The sequence below is a fragment of the Rhinatrema bivittatum genome, chromosome 11 (genome assembly GCF_901001135.1).
Source record: "Rhinatrema bivittatum chromosome 11, aRhiBiv1.1, whole genome shotgun sequence".
Classification (NCBI taxonomy): domain Eukaryota; kingdom Metazoa; phylum Chordata; class Amphibia; order Gymnophiona; family Rhinatrematidae; genus Rhinatrema; species Rhinatrema bivittatum.
Window position 1 is genome coordinate 16,486,559 of NC_042625.1, and position 21,319 is coordinate 16,507,877.

General features: G+C 44.6%; 1 protein-coding gene across 1 annotated transcript in view; it reads right to left on the reverse strand.

Annotated features, from left to right (window-relative positions):
- SEZ6L (seizure related 6 homolog like) overlaps nt 1-21,319 on the reverse strand; it is a 220,921-nt gene that overhangs the window by 73,593 nt on the left and 126,009 nt on the right. The window contains exon 9 of the mRNA XM_029571268.1: nt 1,539-1,735. Within this exon, the coding sequence (XP_029427128.1) occupies nt 1,539-1,735 (197 nt within the window). The remainder of the gene's footprint in view (nt 1-1,538; nt 1,736-21,319) is intronic.

Sequence of the window (21,319 nt, forward strand, 5' to 3'; positions counted from 1 at the left end):
TTCCAGGGCCTGGCTCCTCTTCTCTGGCGGCAAGGGGCTGCCAGCCCTGTCCTCAGGTTCCCTCCAGTGCCTCTGGTCCTGCCTTGCTACCCGGTGTTGCCAGCCAAGATGTCCCTGCTCGGCGGGCCTAGTTCTTTTAAAGGGCCTGTGGCGGGAACCTGGTTGCAGACCTGGATGCTGACGTCAGACTCTTCAGCGTATAAAGGCTCAGGCCTCGCTCAGTAGCGTTGCCTTTGCAATAGGTCTCTTCGTATTCTGAGTACTTGTTGCTGATCCCCGAATTGTGTGTTTGTGGTCTTCCTGTTTCCTGTGATTCCTGGTTCCTGTTCTCCATGTTCCTGTTTGTCTATACGTTGGACTGATTCTTGGATTTGACCACCGCTGCGCCTGACTACTCTTCAGTTTCTCTCCAGCCCCGGACCTCCGCTACACCTGACTACTCTTCAGCTTCTCTCCAGCCCCGGATCTCTGCTACGCTTGACTATTCTTCAGTTTCTCTCCAACCCCGGACCTTTGCACGCCTGACTACGCCTGCCTTCTCCATGCCTAGACCATTGCCTTGATTGATTACGTCTGCCTTCTCCGTGCCCTGACTCTTGCTTTGAACGACTATGCTACAGACTCTCCTGTTTCCAGAATATACACCGCTTACCACAACTTCTAATTGCCACCGGCTCTGAACCTAGCCTGTCAGTGACGCCTCTCCTTGCCTACTCTCTGGACGTGGACTTAAGAGGCTCAGGCCTCTCTTTGCTTGGGCGCCACCAGCTACCTATTGTTCCATTGGCACCCAAGTTCCCGTACCGAATCCAGTCCAGGATAGGACTACGCCATCTACCAGCTGCTGTCTCTGGGCTGAACTACCTTCCATCCTTAACACTGAGGCTCATTTAAGTCCTGCTGGCCCCGGCACCCAAAGGCTCAACCTGAGGGGAACGAGGGCTGGTATAGGTGATGCTCCAGTTAATTGAGCGTCCCTTTTCCTAATCTGACCACTGGCACACTATATATTTTTTTAAAACATTCTCATGTATCTCATGCATCGCCACGATATTACGTCGGAGGATGTACAGAAAAGCAGTATTTTCTGCTTTTCTGTACACTTTTTTGGGCTGCTCAGAAATTAATGCTCTTGGACAGGTGCTAATTTCTGAGCGTAAAATGTGTGGATCTTGCGCTCATTTTAATTTACTATATCCCGAGCTAATAGCCTCATCAACATGCATTTGCATGTGATGAGCGCTATTAGATTCGGGGGGTTTGGACACACGTTCTGGACGCACTAAACCTCTTATTGTATAAGGGGTTGTGGACGCGCATCCAAAACGCGCGTCCAACCCAGGTTAAATTGTGTGCTCAGCTGAGCGCACTTTATTATATCGGCCTGTATGTATTTTCCTTAATGCTTTTAATGATATTCCTGAAATAGGTAGTCAAACCATATAGCATGCAGATCGTAGGTTACTGCAAATCTTTGACAATGGTAGAATTGCTTTTTTTTATTTTTTTATTAAGATGACCAATTGAAAAGAGCTTACCTATGTAGTTCACAATAAATCCATGGCCTTTTCCAAAGACGAACCCTGCTGGGTCAGAGTGGAACTGGATGGTAAGATCTGGGGTTGAGGAATAGAGTTTCTGAGGACCGCTGCTTCCAATGTACTGTCCCAGAATTCTAGATGTGATCTCATCGCCGTCATAAACAGTTAAAATGTCATTATTGCTCAGATTTAAACTGTGAAGGGAAAGCCAGTCATGAGTTAATCTTGTTTCAAGTAAAGCCAGAAAGGAAGATATTGCATAGTTGGTTCTTAATTTTTTTATCTTGTCCACAAGCAAAATTCCTTCCCATGGGCTTAGGGGAATTATTTTTAGTTTAATAAACAAGAGCGGAGTCTGCGTGCGCATAATGAGAAGACACTTGGATGGAGACTGCTAAAAGTCTGGGACAGGTGGCCTGTCTGAATTATCAATAAATACCGTAACTCTCTCAGTAATATGTTAATTTAAAAAGAAAGCATTACACAAACTGTATACCCTGTGATTTAGCTCTCTCATATATGTTTTGCAGTTTTTTTTGGTGCATGGGTTTCATGAAAAGAAAACCATTAGCATTTAAAGAGAAATGAGTTGGAGGTAGCATGCTGACCTCAGCTTCCAAGAATCTAAAACTCTTGTGAGGCAATCAGGGTCAGACTTCCCAATTTGTAGAGTAGGTGACTGCCTGGGATGACAGCCCCAGAGGTGTGGCTGCCCTGCTAGCAGAAGTCTTCCCTATCACTTTTATGCAGCCACACCAGCAGGCTGGGATTTAGGGATAGGCAACTGCCTATGGGCATCACATTTTGAAGGCACCAAATATCCAGGCCAAAGAGGAACCTGCTCCCACTTGCTTTAGGGCAGTGTGCCACACAGCTTTAAAGCGGGTGCCTGTGGGCACCAACGTGAAATTCGGTCCTGATGGCCAGCCAGTGTGTCACTGTGGATGGATTCCCACCCTCCTTCCCCACTGGGCCAGCTCCAACGCACGACTTTAGAGGAGGCCCCACAGGTACAAATTCAGAGGGGGGAGGGGGCAGCCAGAGGCTTAACTCTAGTGCTGGATGCAATGCAATTGGAGCTATCCCTGCAGGGAAGTGAAGGAGGTATGTTTGAATGTCCATCTCTGGCTGATCACTGGCAATAGTATTTCTTTTGGCACCATAACTGATATATGGAAGGTTGAAATCTTGGTCATGAATAGCTGTCGCTACCTAATCAAAGTATTTCTCAGCTTTGCAGATAATTTTCTTTTGATTTTTTTCCCAAGATTTCTCTATAGCAGTTGCTGGGAATAGGAATGCTTGATTCCGCCTGCCCTGAAACAATACAGTTTTTCAGTTTGCTCTGACTTCTTGTGCATGGTGACACCGGGTTGCCACTTCACCCCATGTCAACTGAACAAACTGATTGAGTCATGGCTTGTGTCCACTGCAGGCATGGATTTCTAGTTCTGATTTGCTTAGTGAAGTCAATGGGTAAATAACAATTATAAATGTCTGCATGCAGTGAAGTGCAGAACAAAAGACGGCATCAGCTTGTTCAGCAGACCTAGGATGATGAAGCCACTCTAGGTACCATCAGTGTCATGGGCAGCAGTAGAGGAGCATTCTCACAAACCGAGACAGGTGTAATCTGGGAAATGGACGAAAAAGACCAATACAAGGCTGCAAAATTGCCAGTCAGAATTGTATATAAAAGCTGAAATAAAGAAGAGAAACATCTCCAGGAATAACAAATAAGTCAAATTTTCAGAGTTATGCAACATATGTAAATAATACATAATATTTCTATGAAACCACCTTCTTAGAATGCAGCTTAAAGAAACGTCTTAATGCAGAAATAGTCACTAGCCAAAGCTGTCAATGGAGCTGCAGTCCACGTTTCGTATACATCCTACCATGCTGAAATTGTAAATAGGCATTGTTACAAGGAAGGAAGGAGGAACAGAAGGAGATGGCCCCTCCCCCAGCTTAATGACATCTTTCTAGCATGGGTAACGCCTGGTTGGGCTGGTAATGACCTTTTTTTTATCTGTCTTCTATCTAATCTTTTTTCTTTTTTTGATGGTTCCTTAGCCTTCGATTTTGCAGCTGCAGTGGATTATGTATAACTGGTCTGCAATTAGTCTATAATTAGCACAATAGCTCCAAACCTTCTCATTTTGTTTGGATCAGAGAAATTACTGGTAGCATTGGAAGTGGGGAAAATCTGCCTGCCTTGAAATGTAGACTTCATGTCAGATCTGCCAAATTACCCAGTTTCTGGTGGGAGAGGCCTGACTTTTTGATACCCCAGTGAGATGTATTTTGGTGCCTGTATTCTTGATTTGAAATAGAAGAGGCAGGATTACAAATGCCACAATAAATTGGAGCATACAGTAAGTTTCAATTTATCAGACCCACTTGTCAGCTCTGATAAGTATAGATTCTAAAATGGGAGATGCTTTCTTTTGACTGCTGTGGTTTGACAAAAGTTAATTTTGGCACATAGGGATTTTAGTTATTCTCCTTTCATTTGTCCTTATCAGGAACAAAACTGTGTTTTATTTCTTCAGCCCCCTGTACCATTTTACATATCAAGGAAGGGTGGGCACAGACCTTTTTTTCATTTTGTTGTTTCTTCTCATTTATTTAAAAAAAAAAAAAAAAAAGTAACACATTTTTTTAAAAAAGAAAGAAAAAACAAAAACCTTGATCACTGTCAGAGGGAAGAGCCCCTCCCCACACCCAAACCCTCTTACCATATTTTTCTTTTTCTTGGGCAGGAGCAATTCCCGGTCACGCCTGCCCCACCAGAGGCAGCTTAGAAATGGCGCAAACAGACCAAGGCGCCATTTTTTCTGTTCAAAATGGCAAAGGCCTGGTCTGGGCCTGGCCGGTACCATTTTATATGGAATAAATTAACAATATATTTCTTTCACAGTGTCATTTTAAAACAAACGGAATGGAAACCATTGAAATTGAATTTGCTTTTTGTTCTTTTTGAAATGAACCATGACAATTCAAACAAATGCTCAGTATCAAAGCCTGACAAGAATCTCTTACATAATATTATGGCTACAGAAATATCTCTAAATAGGATTGCTGCCTCACCCTCACTCAAAAGGCTGGGCCTTGCTCCATTGCATGACTGCAGATGTAGTTTTGATTTCCCTATGAAAAATAGGATTACATCTCCATGCATGCAATGAGACAAATCCTGGACTGGAATAGCCTCTCCAGTTTGATCTAGCTGAAATGCCAATTCTAGCCTGAAAACAGACAAGAAACTGTAAAGATATAAATATACGCAGATGACATTCAGTTTTTTATACCAGTACATTCATCTTGGAAATATACCCTGATGTTTGCAATAATCTGTTTGAATGCTAACAAGCAATAGTTGTTTCACAATAGATTATTGCTAGAATTATTAATCCTGAGCAGAACTCCTCTGGTAACCCCCCCCCGCCCCCCCAACTAGTTTAATGTTTGATGGTAACACCTTACCAATTGTTCAGTATGATCATGATCTTGGTGTTACCCTTGATGATGACTTGAACATGTGGTCTCACATAAGATTTGTATGAACATAAGATATGCCATTCTGGGTGAGACCAAGGGTCCATCAAGCCCAGTATCCTGTTTCCAACAGTGGCCAGTCCGAGTCACAAGTACTTGGCAAGTACCCAAACATTAGATAGATCAGAAGCTACCATTGCCTATTAATTACCGTCATAGCAGTTTATGGATTTAACCTTTAGAAAGTTATCCAAACCTTTTTTAAACCCAGTAGCACTAACTGCTGTAACCACATCCTCTGGCAATGAATTCCAGAGCTTAACTATGCACTGAGTGAAAAAGAATTTTCTTTGATTTTAAATGAGCAACTTGATAATTTCATGGAGTGCCCCCTGGTCCTTCTATTATCTGCGAGAATAAATAGCCGATTTACATTAACTTGTTCATAATTTTGTAGACTGTCATATTGCCCCTCAGTCGTCTCTTCTCCAAGCTGAACAGCCCCAACTTCTTTAGCCTTTCCTCATAGGGCAGCCGTTCCATGCCCCTTATCGTTTTGGTCGCCCTTCTCTGCTATATCTGAAACTACTGTTATCACCAAAGGATTTCCGGTTTGTTTCTCAGACATTGGTCAACACCAGTTTAGATTATTGCAATGCCTTATATCTTAGTTTACTTAATACAGTACTTTAACTGTTACAAGCAGTGCCGAATTCGGCTGCTCGTGTCATAACTGGCAGAGGTTTTAGATAGCACATCACCCTGGGGTTGCAAACCCTACACTGGCTCCCTATTCAATACAGAATTCTTTAAGATAACTATAATCCACAAGACAAATACTCACGACATACCCAGTCCAAACCCTTTATTACGTATCTATCACAAAGGCAGAACTTTACATTCGGCAAATAAGTTTATTGGAGGTGCCACCACTGCACGGTGTGCTTCTGGGAAAGACCAGGCTCTCTGTATTGCCAGGTCCATTTTTTGGAACTCTTTACCTGAACATTTATGCTTAACTACCTGTCCCGCCCAATGCCTGTTCAAGCAGGCCTTTTCTGAATGACCATCTGGACTTCTACCAAGGTAACACTTTAGAATGCTTGTCATGCTACTAATAATATCTATAATTTATGGAAATGTTATCATACGTATTTTGTCATTTAATAGTGAAAATGTTCTATGTTTTTGTTGTTTTAGACATTTATTGAACTTTTATAATAAATGTTATTTTTTTGATAACTACCTTAAGAGTATAGATATGTGCAGGATATAAGCTTTTTAAAATAAGCAAATAAATAAAGATGTAATTAAAACAAACATAAAATGAGAGAGAGCATTAGGAAGGTAATTTTTAAAGCCACTTTCATGGGTAAAACAGTGTTTTAAATGTGTAAATGAAGGCCTTTTATAAAATTGTATGCCCAATATGTGGATTAAAGTATCTGCATAATTAGTCTGTATGTACATACTTTTACCCAGAGGCATTCCCTGGGACAGGTGGGGAAGAATTCGCACTTACAGTCATACGTTGACTTTTTTAAAAGTGTGTGCGTATTTTCCCTAAAAAAAAAAATCTTTGCGTATACATCATCAGTTATAAACATGTGAGTAGTTTTGATGGGATCATTTTTAAAGGGGACGTAAACATGTACCTTTCCTTTGAAAACTATTGTAAAGTCTACAGATAAATTACTTTAAATTTATGCAGGAAGTTATTGCACAAAATTACGTATTCTTGCAGGATAAAAATATCTCTGCTTATGGGGGACAAAGGGGAATTTTGGGTCTGTTGGCACCATTTTGGATGATGGTGCTGGTGGGGCAGCAACGAATGGGTATTGCTGCTGCCCCATTTGAGACCTGGGAGGTCCTGATGTTAAGGGAGAAGGGACTTTGTGGATGGGGCTGGCAGCGAGGAATGAGGGAGCATGGTTTCTTTTTGCATGTTGGGTGGGGGTGGCATGAGCTTACAGTACCTGATTGTAATCCACTTTGAAGCGCTGAAAAAAGTGCAAAAAGCAGAATATAAATCAAATAAAATAAAATAAATAAAAAAATACAACTGTAGTCCTTCCCCTGTTTGTGCTGTTTACCTCATTCAGCGGTGCTATAGGTTCCAGAGTTTGTCTGGTGGTGAGGGAGGGGGAAAATTATCTTCCTGGGCCCCTGGCACAGTCATTAACTCTTGAATATCCAAAATCACACTTCAGCTGGAGAATGCCCACCAAATGTGCAAGGGTCCAGAAAGGAGCAAGGAAGTAAAAATCAGCAAAAGTGTTAAATAGCAATTGACCCAATGTCCATTCTTACATCAAAGGCCAAATAGAAAATAAAAATAACCGAACAGTGTCCTGGGTGGTGTTCAAAATAACCATTTACTTTAACTTGAAAATGAGTATCCAGGCCAGAATTGAAAAAATTTTGAATAGGATAACAAATATTCCCTGTACGTGCCTGGATCAGTCCAGACACCTGGGTTTATTCATCCATGCCAGCAGGTGGAGACAGAGAAAGTAAAATTGACACTGCTTTATATACACTGATGCCACCTGCAGTTCCTCAGTATTTCTCTGTCTCCAGCAGTTGGTGACTGATGCATAAACCTGCAGTTTGTTCCAGTATTTTTTGGTCCTATTTTTGTTTTTTGCTCTGAGCCTTCCTCCCAGGGGTCGGGGTTTCTTGTGAGTTACCCCTACCCTGTTTGGTCGAGGCGGACGGGCAGTGGTTGGTGACCCTTTTGTACACCCGCTCCACAAGTAACCGTGAAGTGCACATCTGGTGGTCCAGATCCCTCCCTTTCACATGTTGGCTCCTTATTGTTTCCTCACTTTCCTCTCCTATTTTACTTAACTTGCTGAATTGAGCTGGACAGCTCTTTTCAGTGTTTAGGAGCGGGAACTGTGAGGCTGCTTTAGAGCAGTAAAGCTTTCTTAGCCCCATGACGGTCACATGTTCAATGTGTCAGGCATGTGAGAACCATCTGTCACGTGTGCCCCGAACGAAAAGAGGTAGAGAACCACTGCCCTGGAGGATGGGGATGTTCTTCTGGGATTGGAGCCATATAGAACTATGTTGCAGTTCTTTCATAAAGATGAGTTACCAGCTTTGATTTCCTAGATATTGAAGATGCTGGGAGTACCTGGGGCCTAATCCATGTCTGAGCCAATGTCTGAGCCATGTCAAGATCCCATTTTGATTTCTTTGCGTAAAGCCTCATGTTTCTTTCCTATTATGGAGGCTATTCAAGAATTAATTGATCTTGAATGGAGCACCCCGGAAGCTAATTTCAAAGGGGGCTGAGTCTTGGGAGACCTGCACCCCCTGGATCCAGCTGTGCAAGAGCAATTACGTTTTCTGAAGGTGGATGGGTTTGTGTGTGCTGTCACCCAAGTGGAGAACTATTCCCATAGAAGGGGGAGAATTGAGGCTATCCTTAATCAGGCCTTTGAAGCAATGGCAGTGAATTTTCAGATAGCTTCCTGTTGTTCCCTGGTTGCTAACTCTTGTTTTCTGTTCTCTTAGGAGATCGATGTATCTGGTGTAAATTCCAGGGCAGTGTTGGAACCAGCAGCCAGCTTTTTGGCAGATGCAGGCTGCGATTTGGTCCACACTTTGGCCAGAGGGGTGGCTTCAGTAGTAGCGGCTAGGCATCAGCTCTGGCTGAGAAATTGGTCAGCTGATATAACCTCAAAGTTTAACCTTACAAAATTGCCTTTTAAAGGCTCGCTCTTATTTGGGAGTGAGCTGGAGAAGATGGCCAATAAGTAGGGTGAGTCCCTGGTTCCTCGATTGCCAGAGGATAAGAAACAGGCACCGTGATTCTTCAGTGTGAGAGGTCGTCCTAAGGGGTTCAGACATTGTTGACCCTAGAGAGGAGTGGCTTTTCAGAGGACTTGACCTTTGGGTAGATCTCAGTCCTTTTGTCCTAGGCAGCCCAGATGGGGCGTAGGCTCAGGAAGTGGAGCACCCTGAGCTTCCCAATGAAGGTGTGCCGACCCTCCTTCGGGATCAGGAGATAGAAAGTCGCCTCTCTCTTTTTTTTTTATGGGAGGTGGGTCAAGATCACGATAGACCAGTGGGTTCTGGAGGTGATATGGGATGGCTCTTTGCTGGAGTTTCACAGTGTTCCTCAGGACGTATTCATGGTGTCTCTCTGCAACTCTCCACAGAAGAGACAGGCAGTGGAGTGTACGTTGTCAGGACTTCTCAGCCTGTGGAATATGGTTCCAGTGCCCATGTCTCAAGAAAATATGGGCCATTATTCTATTGTTTTCATTGTACCAAAGAAGAAGGAATCCTTTCAGTCCATTCTGGATCTCAAAGGAGTCGCACATCATTTGTGTGTGACTCGTTTTCACATAGAAACCTTGTGCTCAGTGATAATGCAGTGCAGTCGGGGGAGTTCTTGATGTCTCTGTATCTGTCCGAGGCAAACCTGCATATTCCCATCTGACTAGAGCATTAACGATTTCTGCATTTCGCGGTTTTGGGATGTCATCAGTTTTGAATGCTACCTTTTGGGTTGGCCACAGCGCCCAGAAATTTTTCCAAGGTTATGGTGGCGTTGGTGGCGGAGTTGAGAAAAGATGTGATTTTTATTTATTTATTTAAGGTTTTTATATACCGGCATTCATGAAGCGATCACATCATGCTGGTTTACAATTAAACAGGGGTGCAATAAATACATCAAAACAGAAATAACGTGTCGAAGAAAGCAGTTACAATTAACAAGGACTATTGAACTGGGATCAGAGGAAATAAAGATAGTTTAGCAGAGACTAAATTATATACAAGGAGATGAGGTACAGCTGCTGTGTTGGATATGTTGATAGCGAGTTGCATTAATTTAAGTCCGGGAAAGCTTGCATAAACAGCCAAGTCTTGAGTCTTTTTCTAAAGGTTAGGAGGCAAGGCTCCTGTCTGAGATTGGGAGGGATGGAGTTCCATAACGGTGGGCCAGCTATGGAGAGGGCTCGATCTCTTAAGGTAATGTGACTAGTGGTTTTAGTAGGGGGTACATGGAGGGATCCTCTGTATGCGTCTCTGGTAGGTCTTGTGGAGTTGATCCTAGTACCCCTACTTGGATGACTGAACGATTCAGGCCAAGAGTCTGGAAGAGAGCCTCCGGGTTTTGCATAAGGTGATCTCCTTGTTGTAGGAGCTAGGTTGGGTAGTGAACCTGGCCAAGAGCAATCTTCATCCAGTGCAGTCGCTAGAGTATCTCAGTGTTCAGTTCGACACAAAACAGGGCAGAGTGTTCCTGCTGGAGGGCCATATTCAGGAGCTGATGGCACAGGTGCAGCTATTGATAAACACAATTCGCCTGACAGTGTGGTTCTATCTTCAGGTGCTCAGATTGATGGCAACGACCCTGGAGGTAGTGCCATGGGTCAGGGAGCATATGCATCCTCTTCAGCGCACTCTGCTGTCTCGTTGGAACCCATAGACTCAAGACTGATTCAACTCCGCCTGCCGATGGAAGTCTGCTCTAAACTATAGTGGTGGTAAAAGCAGATCATCTAAGGAAAAGAGTTTCTCCTAGGACAAGCAGGATGGTAGTCCTCACAGATGGGTGACATCATCAGATGGAGCCCAGCACGGAAAACCTTTGACAGTTTCTAGAAGCTTTGACTGGCACATTGAGCATGCCCAGCATGCCACTATTCACGTGTTCAAGCGAGGTCCCCCTCACGGTGTATGGAGCTCTCTAGTTTGTGCTCTCTTTACAAGCTTTTAAAGCATTTTTTTCTACATTTCTTCGGATGGTGTCCCCTTGGCGTGGCAGGTTAGTTGTACCATTTAACCTTTTTTGCGGTTGATTCCCGACGGCTTGCTTCTCTGTGACCACTGACTGCTTGCTGGCTCATTTTCATGGCATCGTCCAGGTTTCCTGATGCCCCCAGTGCCCGTGGACCATGTCCATCATGGACCCGCATGAGGCTTGCAGCCTCTGCCTGGGGGCATCGCATGTCATCTGAGGATGTCAGCTGTGTGATCAGTTGACCCCCCAAGGGTCATCGTGCTCATCTTGACAAAATGGAGAAACTCTTTGGCAAAAAGTCCACTCCATCTAAACCGACTTCGGTATCCCCGACGCCCAGGGGTAGGGGGGAACTGCTGGATATGCTGTCCCTCTCGACACTCCCGGCTGCTGCTTCCAAGGATTGGGGAGCCAATGATCAGCCCTCGGTACTGTCTGTGCTCTCTCGGACATCAGGATCCTCTGCTTCCTTTGGGCCAGGGAAAGACCAGAATGAGCACCATGGGAAATCTTGAAAGCATTGCCACCAGTTACCGTTGGTGCAGCACCGGAGGCTGTCGTGCCGCCACTGAAGAGGCCCCATGGCGAGGAGGCACCATCCTCTGGCAGACCCGGGAGTCCTAGGTGTTCCCCACCTACATCCCCACTGACATCTGTCAGGAGGAGGCTCGGTGCCTGGATTATACCTCCTCTGTCAGGAGGCGGTGCAGATCTGGGCTTGGGCTCAGCCCCCCCAGCCAGGTATGTCCCTACAAGTGACATACCTGGCTGGGGGGGTTCTACATACTGGTGGGCCACCTGAGCAGCCTGCCGATGCCACTTATTCCCTTGGTGCCATTGGTGCCCTCAGGTCCCTCGGTGCCCAGACCAAAAGTTTTGGACAGACCTCATCCACGCAGGCCCCTTGGGTACCTAAGAGAGGAGGAGGGCCTGTATGATCCATGGGGAAATGACTTTTCTGAGTCTTCTTCTGAAGACTCTGGTAACCTCCTCTTGGAACCTTCACCACCAGAGGAAAGGTGTCAGTCTCTCCCGGAGGACTTCTCCTTTGTGGAATTTGTCAAGTCCATGGCCGAAGCTATTCCCTTCCAACTCCTAACTGAGGAGGATGCACGACATAAGATGCTGGAAGTTCTCCAGTTTGTCGATGCACCTAAGGAGTCATGATATCTTTAAGGATCTTCTCCTCAGGACATGGGAATACCCAATAGTACAAAAGGGCCTAGAAGCTGGAAAACATGAGGTGTGATCCACCTATGATGCTTTTGAAACAGCCCAGGTGGCCGCCGTGGGCATCAGCGCCCGTAGGATGGCCTGGTTCTGTGCGTCTGACCTTCGTCCAGAAGTCCAAGAGAAGTTGGCTGACCTCCCTTGTACAGGGGAAAATCTCTTTGGGCATAAGGTCAGGGATGTGGTAGCCCAGATGAAGGATCAACATGAAACCCTTCAACAGCTATCTGCTAGTGCTTCTGATCCACCTTCCTCTGCCAGAAAAATCTTCCTAGTGCTTCAATTGCTGGGCCATATGACAGCTGTCCATATCACCCCCTTGGCCCACCTCTGCATGCGTAGGACACAATGGACTCTGCGTTCGCAGTGGCAGCAAGCAACCCAACCTCGGAACTCGTGTCCATCACGCAGCCCCTGAGGATTTCCCTGTTCTGATGGGAGAATCTCCCCAATCTGGAACAGGGGGTTCCTTTTCAACCTGCGCTACCTCAAGAAGTCCTTACCACCAATGCCTCCTCCCATGGCTGGGGGGGGGGGGGGGGGGGCGCATGTGGACGGCCTCCGCACATAGGGGAACTGGACAGCTCAGGAAGCTCTGTACCAGATAAACTTCCTGGAGCTTTGGGTGATCCGTTATGCTCTTTGGGCATTTCAGGATCGGCTGTTCCAGAAAGCAGTCCTGATTTGGACAGACAATCAGGTAGCAATGTAGTACAACAACAAGCAGGGAGGCACAGGATTATACCTCCTCTGTTAGGAGGCGGTGCAGATCTGGGCTTGGGCTCTGTCGCAGAGTATGTCCTTACAAGTGACGTACCTGGCTGGGGCGTTCTACATACTGGTGGGCCACCTGAGCAGCTCTTTCCAGCCTCATGAGTGGTCCTTAAATCCGGCAGTAGCAGCCCGGATTTTCCGCTAGTGGGGAACTGCGGATGTGGATCTCTTCACCTCCCCCTACAATTGCAAGGTGAGCAACTTCTGCTCCCTCTTCAGGATGGACGAATGCCCAGCCTCCAATGCCTTTGCCCTCCATTGGGGCACAGGTCTCCTCTACGTGTATCCTCCTATTCCGCTTCTCATGAGGACTCTCCTGAAGCTTCAGCAGGACCAGGGACCATGATTCTATTGGCGCTGTACTGATCCAGGCAAGTCTGGTTCCCTCTTCTCCAAGACCTGTTGATAAGGACTCCCATCAGCCTGGGGACTGTGCCCAACCTGATAACTCAGGACTGAGGCATGCTGAGTCATCCAAACCTCTGGGCGTTGGCCTTGAAGGCTTGGGTGTTGAGCGCCTAATCCTTTAGCCGTGAACCTGTCTGATAACGTGTCCCAGATGCTGGTGGCTTCCAGGAAGTCTTCCACCAGGAAGTCTTATAAGGAAGAGGTTCTCAGCTTGTTGTGGGGAACAGGACTTAGATCCATTCACTTGCCCAGTGCCGAGATTTCTGGATTACCTGTGGCTCCTTTTCGAGACTGGACTAAAAACTACCTCGGTTAGGGTCCATTTGAGTACGGTCAGTGCTTACCATAGTGGGGTAGCTGGCGCACCCATCTCAGTTCAGCCCATAATAGGTTGCTTTTTGCGGGACCTGCTTCAGCTAAAGCCCCTCTCCGGCCTCCTGTTATGTCCTGGATCTCAACATCGTGTTGGCGCGACTCATGCAACCTCCTTTTGAGCCTATGCGCTCCTGTGAGCTGAAATTCTTCACCTGGAAAGTCTTTTTCCTGGTGGCGGTTACTTCGGCTCTTAGGTAAACGAGCTTCAGGCCTTGGTTACTTACCCGCCTTACACAAAATTCTTTCATGATTGTGTGGTCCTGCGTACGCATCCCAAGTTCCTGCTGAAGGTCGTGACTGATTTTCACATCAGCCAGTCAATTGAGTTGCCCACCTTTTTTCTGAGGTCCCATTTCCACCAAGGGGAATGGGCTCTATTATACGTTGGATTGCAAAAGATCTCTGACCTATTTAGAATGCTCAGCGGGCCATAGGCAGTCCACCCAACTGTTCATATCTTTTGACAAGAACAGAATGGGAGTTGCGGGTGGGCAAACAGACATTATCCAACTGGCTAGCAGACTGCATCTCATTCTGCTATGGACAATCAGGTCTTCATCTAGACAGCAGAGTTAAGCTCACTCTGTTAGGGCTATGGCAGCGTCAGTGGCCCACTTGCAGGTGGTCCCTGTCGTCGAAATCTGCAGGGCTGCAATGTGGAGCTCCCTACACATGTTCACCACCCATTATTGCTTGGACAAGGATGGTCGACAAGATGGTAGATTTGGTCAATCTGTCCTGCACACCCTCTTCCAGATTTGAACCCAACTCTTCCTACCAAAAGCCCTGGAAGTTGAAACCATGCTGTTTCCCTAACGCCCAACAGTACCTCAGTTATTGTGCCCATTGGCACCTTATTTGGTACCTGTTGGTCTTAGTTGTTGCAGGGAACAGCCTGGAGTTTGGTATTCACTTATCTGTGAGGACTACTATCCTGCTTGTCCTAGGAGAAAGAGCAGTTGATTACCTGTAACAGGTGTTCTCCTAGGACAGCAGGATGTTAATTCTCAGGAAACCCGCCCGCCACCCTACGGAGCTGGTTTCTCCTTCGTTTTTGTTATTTTATTTTTTTTTTTTTGCTCGTATTTTTCTATGTTATGAAATTGAAGGGGGACCACATGTGGATGCGTGGATAGTGGCATGCTGGGCATGCTCAGTGTGCCAGTCAAAGCTTCTAGAAACTGACAAAAGTTTTCCATGACAGGCTCCATCTGATGATGCCACCCATTTGTGAGGACTAACATCCTGCTGTCCTAGGAGAACACCTGTTACAGATAAGCAACTGTGCTTTCCCTAAGATCACTGGATTGGCTAGTAGACAGATATGAACCTCCAGGGTTGAGGAGCTCACTTTCAGGAACTGACAGTGCAAGGGCACTGGAATGCAGAAGAGTCTCTCTGGAACATCAATCGGTTGGAAGCATGTGCGGTACGGTTGGCATACTTGTGATTCGGTGATGGATTGTAGGGTTGAGCAGTTCAGATAATATTGGACAATGCAACAACAGTGGCGTACATCAATTGGCAGGGAGGAACCAAGAGCCAGCAAGTATTGCAGAAAATAGACCAACTTATGGAATAGGCGGAAGTGCATCTTCACGAGATCTCAGCCTCTCACATTGCAGGAAAAGACAATGTAAGAGACGATTTTCTTAGCAGACAGAGTCGGGACCCAGGAGAATGGGAATTGTCAAACGAGGCATTTCAGCTAATAGTGGATTGCTGGGGGCCTTCCGTTTCTGGACCTGCTGTTGACTTCTTGCAATGCGAAAGTTCTTCAATTCTTCAGTCGCAGGAGAGAACCAAAGTCCTTGGGGATTGATGCTGTCATACAGGAGTGGCCGGAGGGCAAGCTGCTGGATGCTTTTCCCCCATGGCCCATGTTGGGTAGAATGATTCGGAGGATCGAGAGTCACAGGGGGATGGTGCTTCTGGTGGCACCAGACTAGCTCAGGAGACCATGGTATGCGGATCTGTGAAGGCTCCTGATGGAGTCTCTCCTCTGGTTTCCAGCACACAGGGATAGCAGGGGCCTGTTCTTCATGAAGATCCAAATCAGTTTTGTCTTATGGTATGGCCCTTGAGAGAGCTTGGTTGCTGAAGCATGGCTATTCTGCTGCGGTGATTGCCACCTTGCTACGAGCAAGAAAGTTCTCCACTTCCTTAGCCTATGTGCAGGTTTGGCGAGAGTTTGAGGCTTGGTGTGAAGATCGAGGGGTTCTTTCTCATTTGGTTAAGATCCCACTCATTTTGAAATTTTTGCAGAATGGATTGAGTAAAGGGTTGGCCCTTAATTCATTAAAGGTACAGGTGGCGGCTTTTGCCTGTTTCCAATGTCAGGTGAATGGTGGGCCCTTGTTGGCTCATTCAGATGTGGCCCGTTCCTTGAAAGGAGTGAAGCATCTTCAGCCTCCCTTGCAGTTACCAGTGCCCTTGAGGAGTCTTAATCTGGTTTTGGATTTTTTAGCAGGCCCACTTTTCAATTGATGCGTAACCTTTCCTTGAGGTTACTGACCTTAAAAACGGTGTTTCTTCTGGCAATTTATTCTGCTCATCAAGTATCTGAACTACAAGCCTTGTCTTGTCGGGAGCCATTTCTACGAATGACTCCAGGGGCGATACAGCTGCATATTGTTCTATCTTTTTTGCCAAAAGTTGTCTCAGATTTTCACTTGAATAAGTCTATTTCTCTGCCGTCTCTGGACAGAGAAAAAGATGTGGAGGAAAATTGCCTGTTATGGCCCTTGGATGTCAAGAGGCATATCTTGAGGTATTTAGAAGCTTTTGAGCCTCTTAGGAAGACAGACCAGATGTTTATACTCCATGGTGGGAGTAAGCAGGGTGATCCAGCATTGCAAGCTACAATAGCCTGCTGGCTTAAGGAGGTTGTCACGGCTGTGTATGTGGATGCTGAGGTTAGGTTAGGGCTCATTCCACTAGGGCTCAGGCAGTGACATGGACAGAGGTTTGATTGTTGTCTCCTGTTGACATTTGCTGAACTGCGATGTGGTCCTCTTTACACACCTTTTCCAGGCATTATTGCTTGGATGTGCAGGCCCAGGAGGACACAGCCTTCGCACTTAGGTTTTGTACCAAAGCTACTCCCACCCTGTTTGGGAGTAGCTTTGGTACAACCCACTGGTTTTGGATTCACCTGTCTGTATGCTAAGAAAGGAGAAATTGCCGCTTACCTGATAATTTCCTTTTCCTTAGTACAGACAGGTGACACCAACTTCCCACTCTTGGCTGCTGAACGGTTGTGCTATTGTCCTCCTGCATGGTTGCATGTTCCAGGAATTATGGTAAGTGTCAATCTAGTCCCTAGATTAGTGTTATTATACTCTTTGTCTGAGCTCAGTGTTTTCCTTTTGGCTGAGTGCTGGAAGTTATCTGTTAATAATCAAGTTTTGGTTAGTTTGTCCACAGCCCGCTTTTGAAGAGAATACTGTCGGGCTGATGTCACTGCAAGGGTGTATATACTGTGATGTCAGCTTTGCTCTGTCTCCATCTGCTGGTAGAGGTGCATAACTTACTGGTTTTGGATTCACCTGTCTGTACTAAGGAAAAGGAAATTATCAGATAAGTAGTAATTTCTCCTTAGTTGTGAATGAGGTTCATGGTACCGCAGTCCAGTATTGGGCAAATCCAGTTAATCTAGAAGTCCAAAGGAGCAGGAGAAAATTGCTGGAAGCCAAAAACAAACAAACCCATATACTCTCCATCACTAAAACATGAGCTAAAATGCATTGAAGGCATGGAACTTATTAAATTGCCCTTTTACAAACTTCATTTTTGGAAGACTTTTCACAAGTTATTACTGCACAACCGGGTATCCTGGCAACCGAAAATGTTTTAAAATGTCTAAACGTGCCATAGAGCTGAGTCAGCTGTGAATCAAAGCCATGCCTGTCCCAGGTAGAAGCATTATCTTCCTGGTTTCCTTTGGCTCTCTTCTATCTCAGTCTTCTTGTTTAGAGGTCAGCAAAATGAGCCTGTCTTAGAATGCACAGATGTGGATTTATAATGGTGTTATATTGCAAGCCTACTAGCTCTTTAGAGCTGGAAATATATTTGCATTAATGTAAATTTGTTGTATCTCTTGGAGGTTAGTATTATTTAGGTACTCGTTCTCTCTCTGCTGCTTTTTCCTGCGCTTCCCCGTATCCCATCTCAAGGAATATGAAAAGTCTGAAACTAGCTCGAGCTGGTTAACAAAGAGAACATTCTTTGAAAATATGAAGTACCTTTCTTTTTTTGTTAAATGAAAAGTTATTTTTCCATCTGAAGGGCATGTACAATGACAAGTCATATTATTTTGGCAAATCATCCTGAGCAATTATGTGAGCTTTCAAGCTAACCTACTGTGACTCCAATGACTTAAATAGAATCATGTCATAAGTTACTGTGGCAACCTGTGGGCTACCTCAGAGTGCCAAAACCACTGAGCCAGCATGTTAGCTAAGTGATAGTCCTCATAGTAGAGTGTCTGTCACCAGATCATTGCCTCCAACTGAAGTTAAATGCCCAGGGAATTATTCATTTTACAAAATGGAATACAAAAAAAGATAAATATTAATTTTTTCATCTTTCTCTCAAGTACAACTCCAGCTATGACATTCTAGTAGATTAGTTCTGCTTGTTGGGACTTGCTGCTTGTTGGCTAGCACAAACAACATGAAATAGTGTTATATACACTTGGCTAGGAGCAGTAAAGTTGATTGAACATGTTAAAGTAAATGGCTCTTGTCTGGCTATGTTTGACATGTTGCTTGCTGTAAGTTGGTAGAAGGCATTTGTGAATTTCAAATTTGTGGCGACTTTATTATTGATTTTTCTGGGGGGCCGGTAGCTCCTCCTTCTCCTCCAGCTCAATCAGAACTGGTGCTGGGTTTCAGATGCCATGAGCCTTCATTCTGAACTACCAGGAGGAGTTTTTTTTTCCCCTTATTTAATTAGACTTTCCCTTCCACTGTTCCTATTCTGTTTCATGGGCTCCAAATCCAGCCACTAGGCATCAGCCTTAACGATGACCATGACTCCCTCCCCTCCAGGAGCTGTGAATGCTACTTCTACAGCATCCCTATCCATGGAAGACCCGATCCGGGAATCAAACTGTGGATCCTCCGCATGGAAGAGCACAGCGCTTGTCACTGAGCCAGCCCTATCATTGATTTCTTAATGATTGTTTTTTAAATAGTCTTCATTTCTTGTTATCGATTTGCTGTTTCTGATGGCAGCACGCTGCAAAGTAAGAGGTAATGGAACCATAGGTCTGTCAAGTCACTCAGGGCCTGATTTACTAAGCTTGTTTCCCATAGACACAGAATGGGGAAAAACAGCTTAATAAATTAGGCCCTCAATTAGCTGAACATCCCACGGTGGTTTGGAATTACTTAAGCAAGGTCATAAGTAATGTTCTTTAAATTACTTCATAACCAAGTCTGAGCTATAAATTAGATTCAGAGTGAATTTATGTCTTTCAGCAGAACAACTTACATTAATTGCATTATCCCTGATTAACATTTCGTAATCTGATCCAGTGAACAGTCATTGAAATTTCAGTCTGAAAACCCAATAGGTGATTTAAAAAATAATAAAACAAAACAGTCACTAATTAATCCATGAACCTGTGAATTGGTGAGTTTAGCTATGTTATTTTCAAATTAGAAAATGGCTTACTGCTTGATGATAACTAGATCCAGACTATTATTGAAACCAGAGAATATGAGTGCTATTTTCAAGTGCTTTTCTTTTTTAAAGAAAGTTTTTACTTGCTTGGAAAATTGAGTCCAAAGTACATATCTATTAAGCCTTCTTATATTCTTCCCAACATTGAGGGTAATTTTCAAAAGCATTTCCACAGGTAAAACAGTTTTAAATTTGCTTTTTAAAAATTTCCTGCCCAATATGTGGGTAAACTAACATTTGTGAGCCCGATATTCGGCGCTAAGTAGCAACTTATCCAGCTAAGTGGCAGCCGCTGAATATCCGGCTATGTTCAGTGGTTATCACTTAGCTGAATAAGTACTTACCTGGCTAAGTAGATATCTAATGGATGTGCAGTGGGCGGATTGGAGAGGAGCTACTTATCTGTCTATTGATATTCGGACATCCGACTCTCATAGACAGATAAGTTAGACCTGCTCAATAGGAGGTCTAAACAGCCAGATATGAGTTATTCAACTAAGTGGTAATTTCTATTGGGATATTCAGCAGCGTTGCCATGCTGCTGAATATCCCTTGTAAGTTAGCTGGATAACTCTTATCCAGCTGTTCAGCTTTGAATATTGAGGTCCTTATGTCCTCTTCAGGTTTATGTTTACCTGGACTGAGCTGAGATGTTCCTGGAGATGGAGTTTGGGAGGAATTTTCACTTTAATGCACAGTTTTGGATTTTTATTAGTATGCATGTAAATTTTCCCCAAAAGTTTCTGTGTACATTTAAGCAGGTATAATTGTATGTGGGTAGATTTGGCAGGATAATTTTTAAAGTGGATGTATGTGCATATATCCACTAAAACTGGTGCAACGTATGACTGTATTTGTGGCTAACGTATATGTGTTGTTACAAATTACTTCTTGTGTTCCTCATTCATCATGGATGACTTGGGCTTGAAATCTTACTAAACTGTAAAACTACACAAAGTACAAAACTCTGATTATTCAAGCAAATGAGATAACAGAAAGAGTAGGTGCTGAAATAGCTTTGTCTGTCTGGCAGACTGCTTTGACAAAAATAATTTTAGAAGACCTAGTGGAAATCCAGGTGCTTATGCACCCAGGTCTGGCAGTCTAGCAGAATTGATTAGAAATGGTCACTCATAATGTTTGAGTCCTGCTGGAGGAGTAATTCCTGTATCTCTAACACATCATTGAGGTTCTTCAGCAGCTCATATCTCTCTGGGCCACACATCTGCAAGATGACAATCTCATCTGCAAGATAGGTGACTTGTTTCTTACAGTTCCCAAGAGCACCTGCAGTCTGAGACTCCTCTTGACTCACCTGCATGTATTCCAGGTCTTTGTACTACCAGGGTTGGCATCCTTCCTCATCCTTCCTGCATGGTGGCAACTTCTGGTTTTCTCTTGTCACTCTTGCTGATAACAGCTGCCACAGAGCATTGTTGGATAGTCCCTATGTCATCTGTGACTGGAAACTTTGTTTCCCTGCTTATTCTGCAATCTTTTCCTTATTGCTTGTTCCGCTAAAGCTTTCCGTCAACACAATGATATGGCAAAACTAGATAGGTGATGTAGGTGGGAGACATAACTCAGCTGCTGCTTTCCTGGAAGATTCTTTCTAGCCTTCTTCACCTCTCTGCACTCTTTCAGACAGCTATAGCATTTTAAGTGCCATGTGCTGGGTTGCAACAGTTCATCATTATTGTTTATTTATGACACGCTTTTCCAGCCAGAGAGATCAAAGTGGGTTATGGTAATATTATTCTATTCAGTATAATATAGTAGATTACACAGGCTAATGCAGTAAGGAGCACTGAGTGGTTATGAGTTCCATAAGAACAAAAGAAATTGCCATGCTGGGTCAGACCAAGGGTCCATCAAGCCCAGCATCCTGTTTCCAACAGAGGTCAAACCAGGCCAAAAGAACCTGGCAATTACCCAAACACTAAGAAGATCCCATCTACTGATGCAATTAATAGCAGTGGCTATTCCCTAAGTAAACTTGATTAATAGCCGTTAATGGACTTCTCCTCCAAGAACTTAT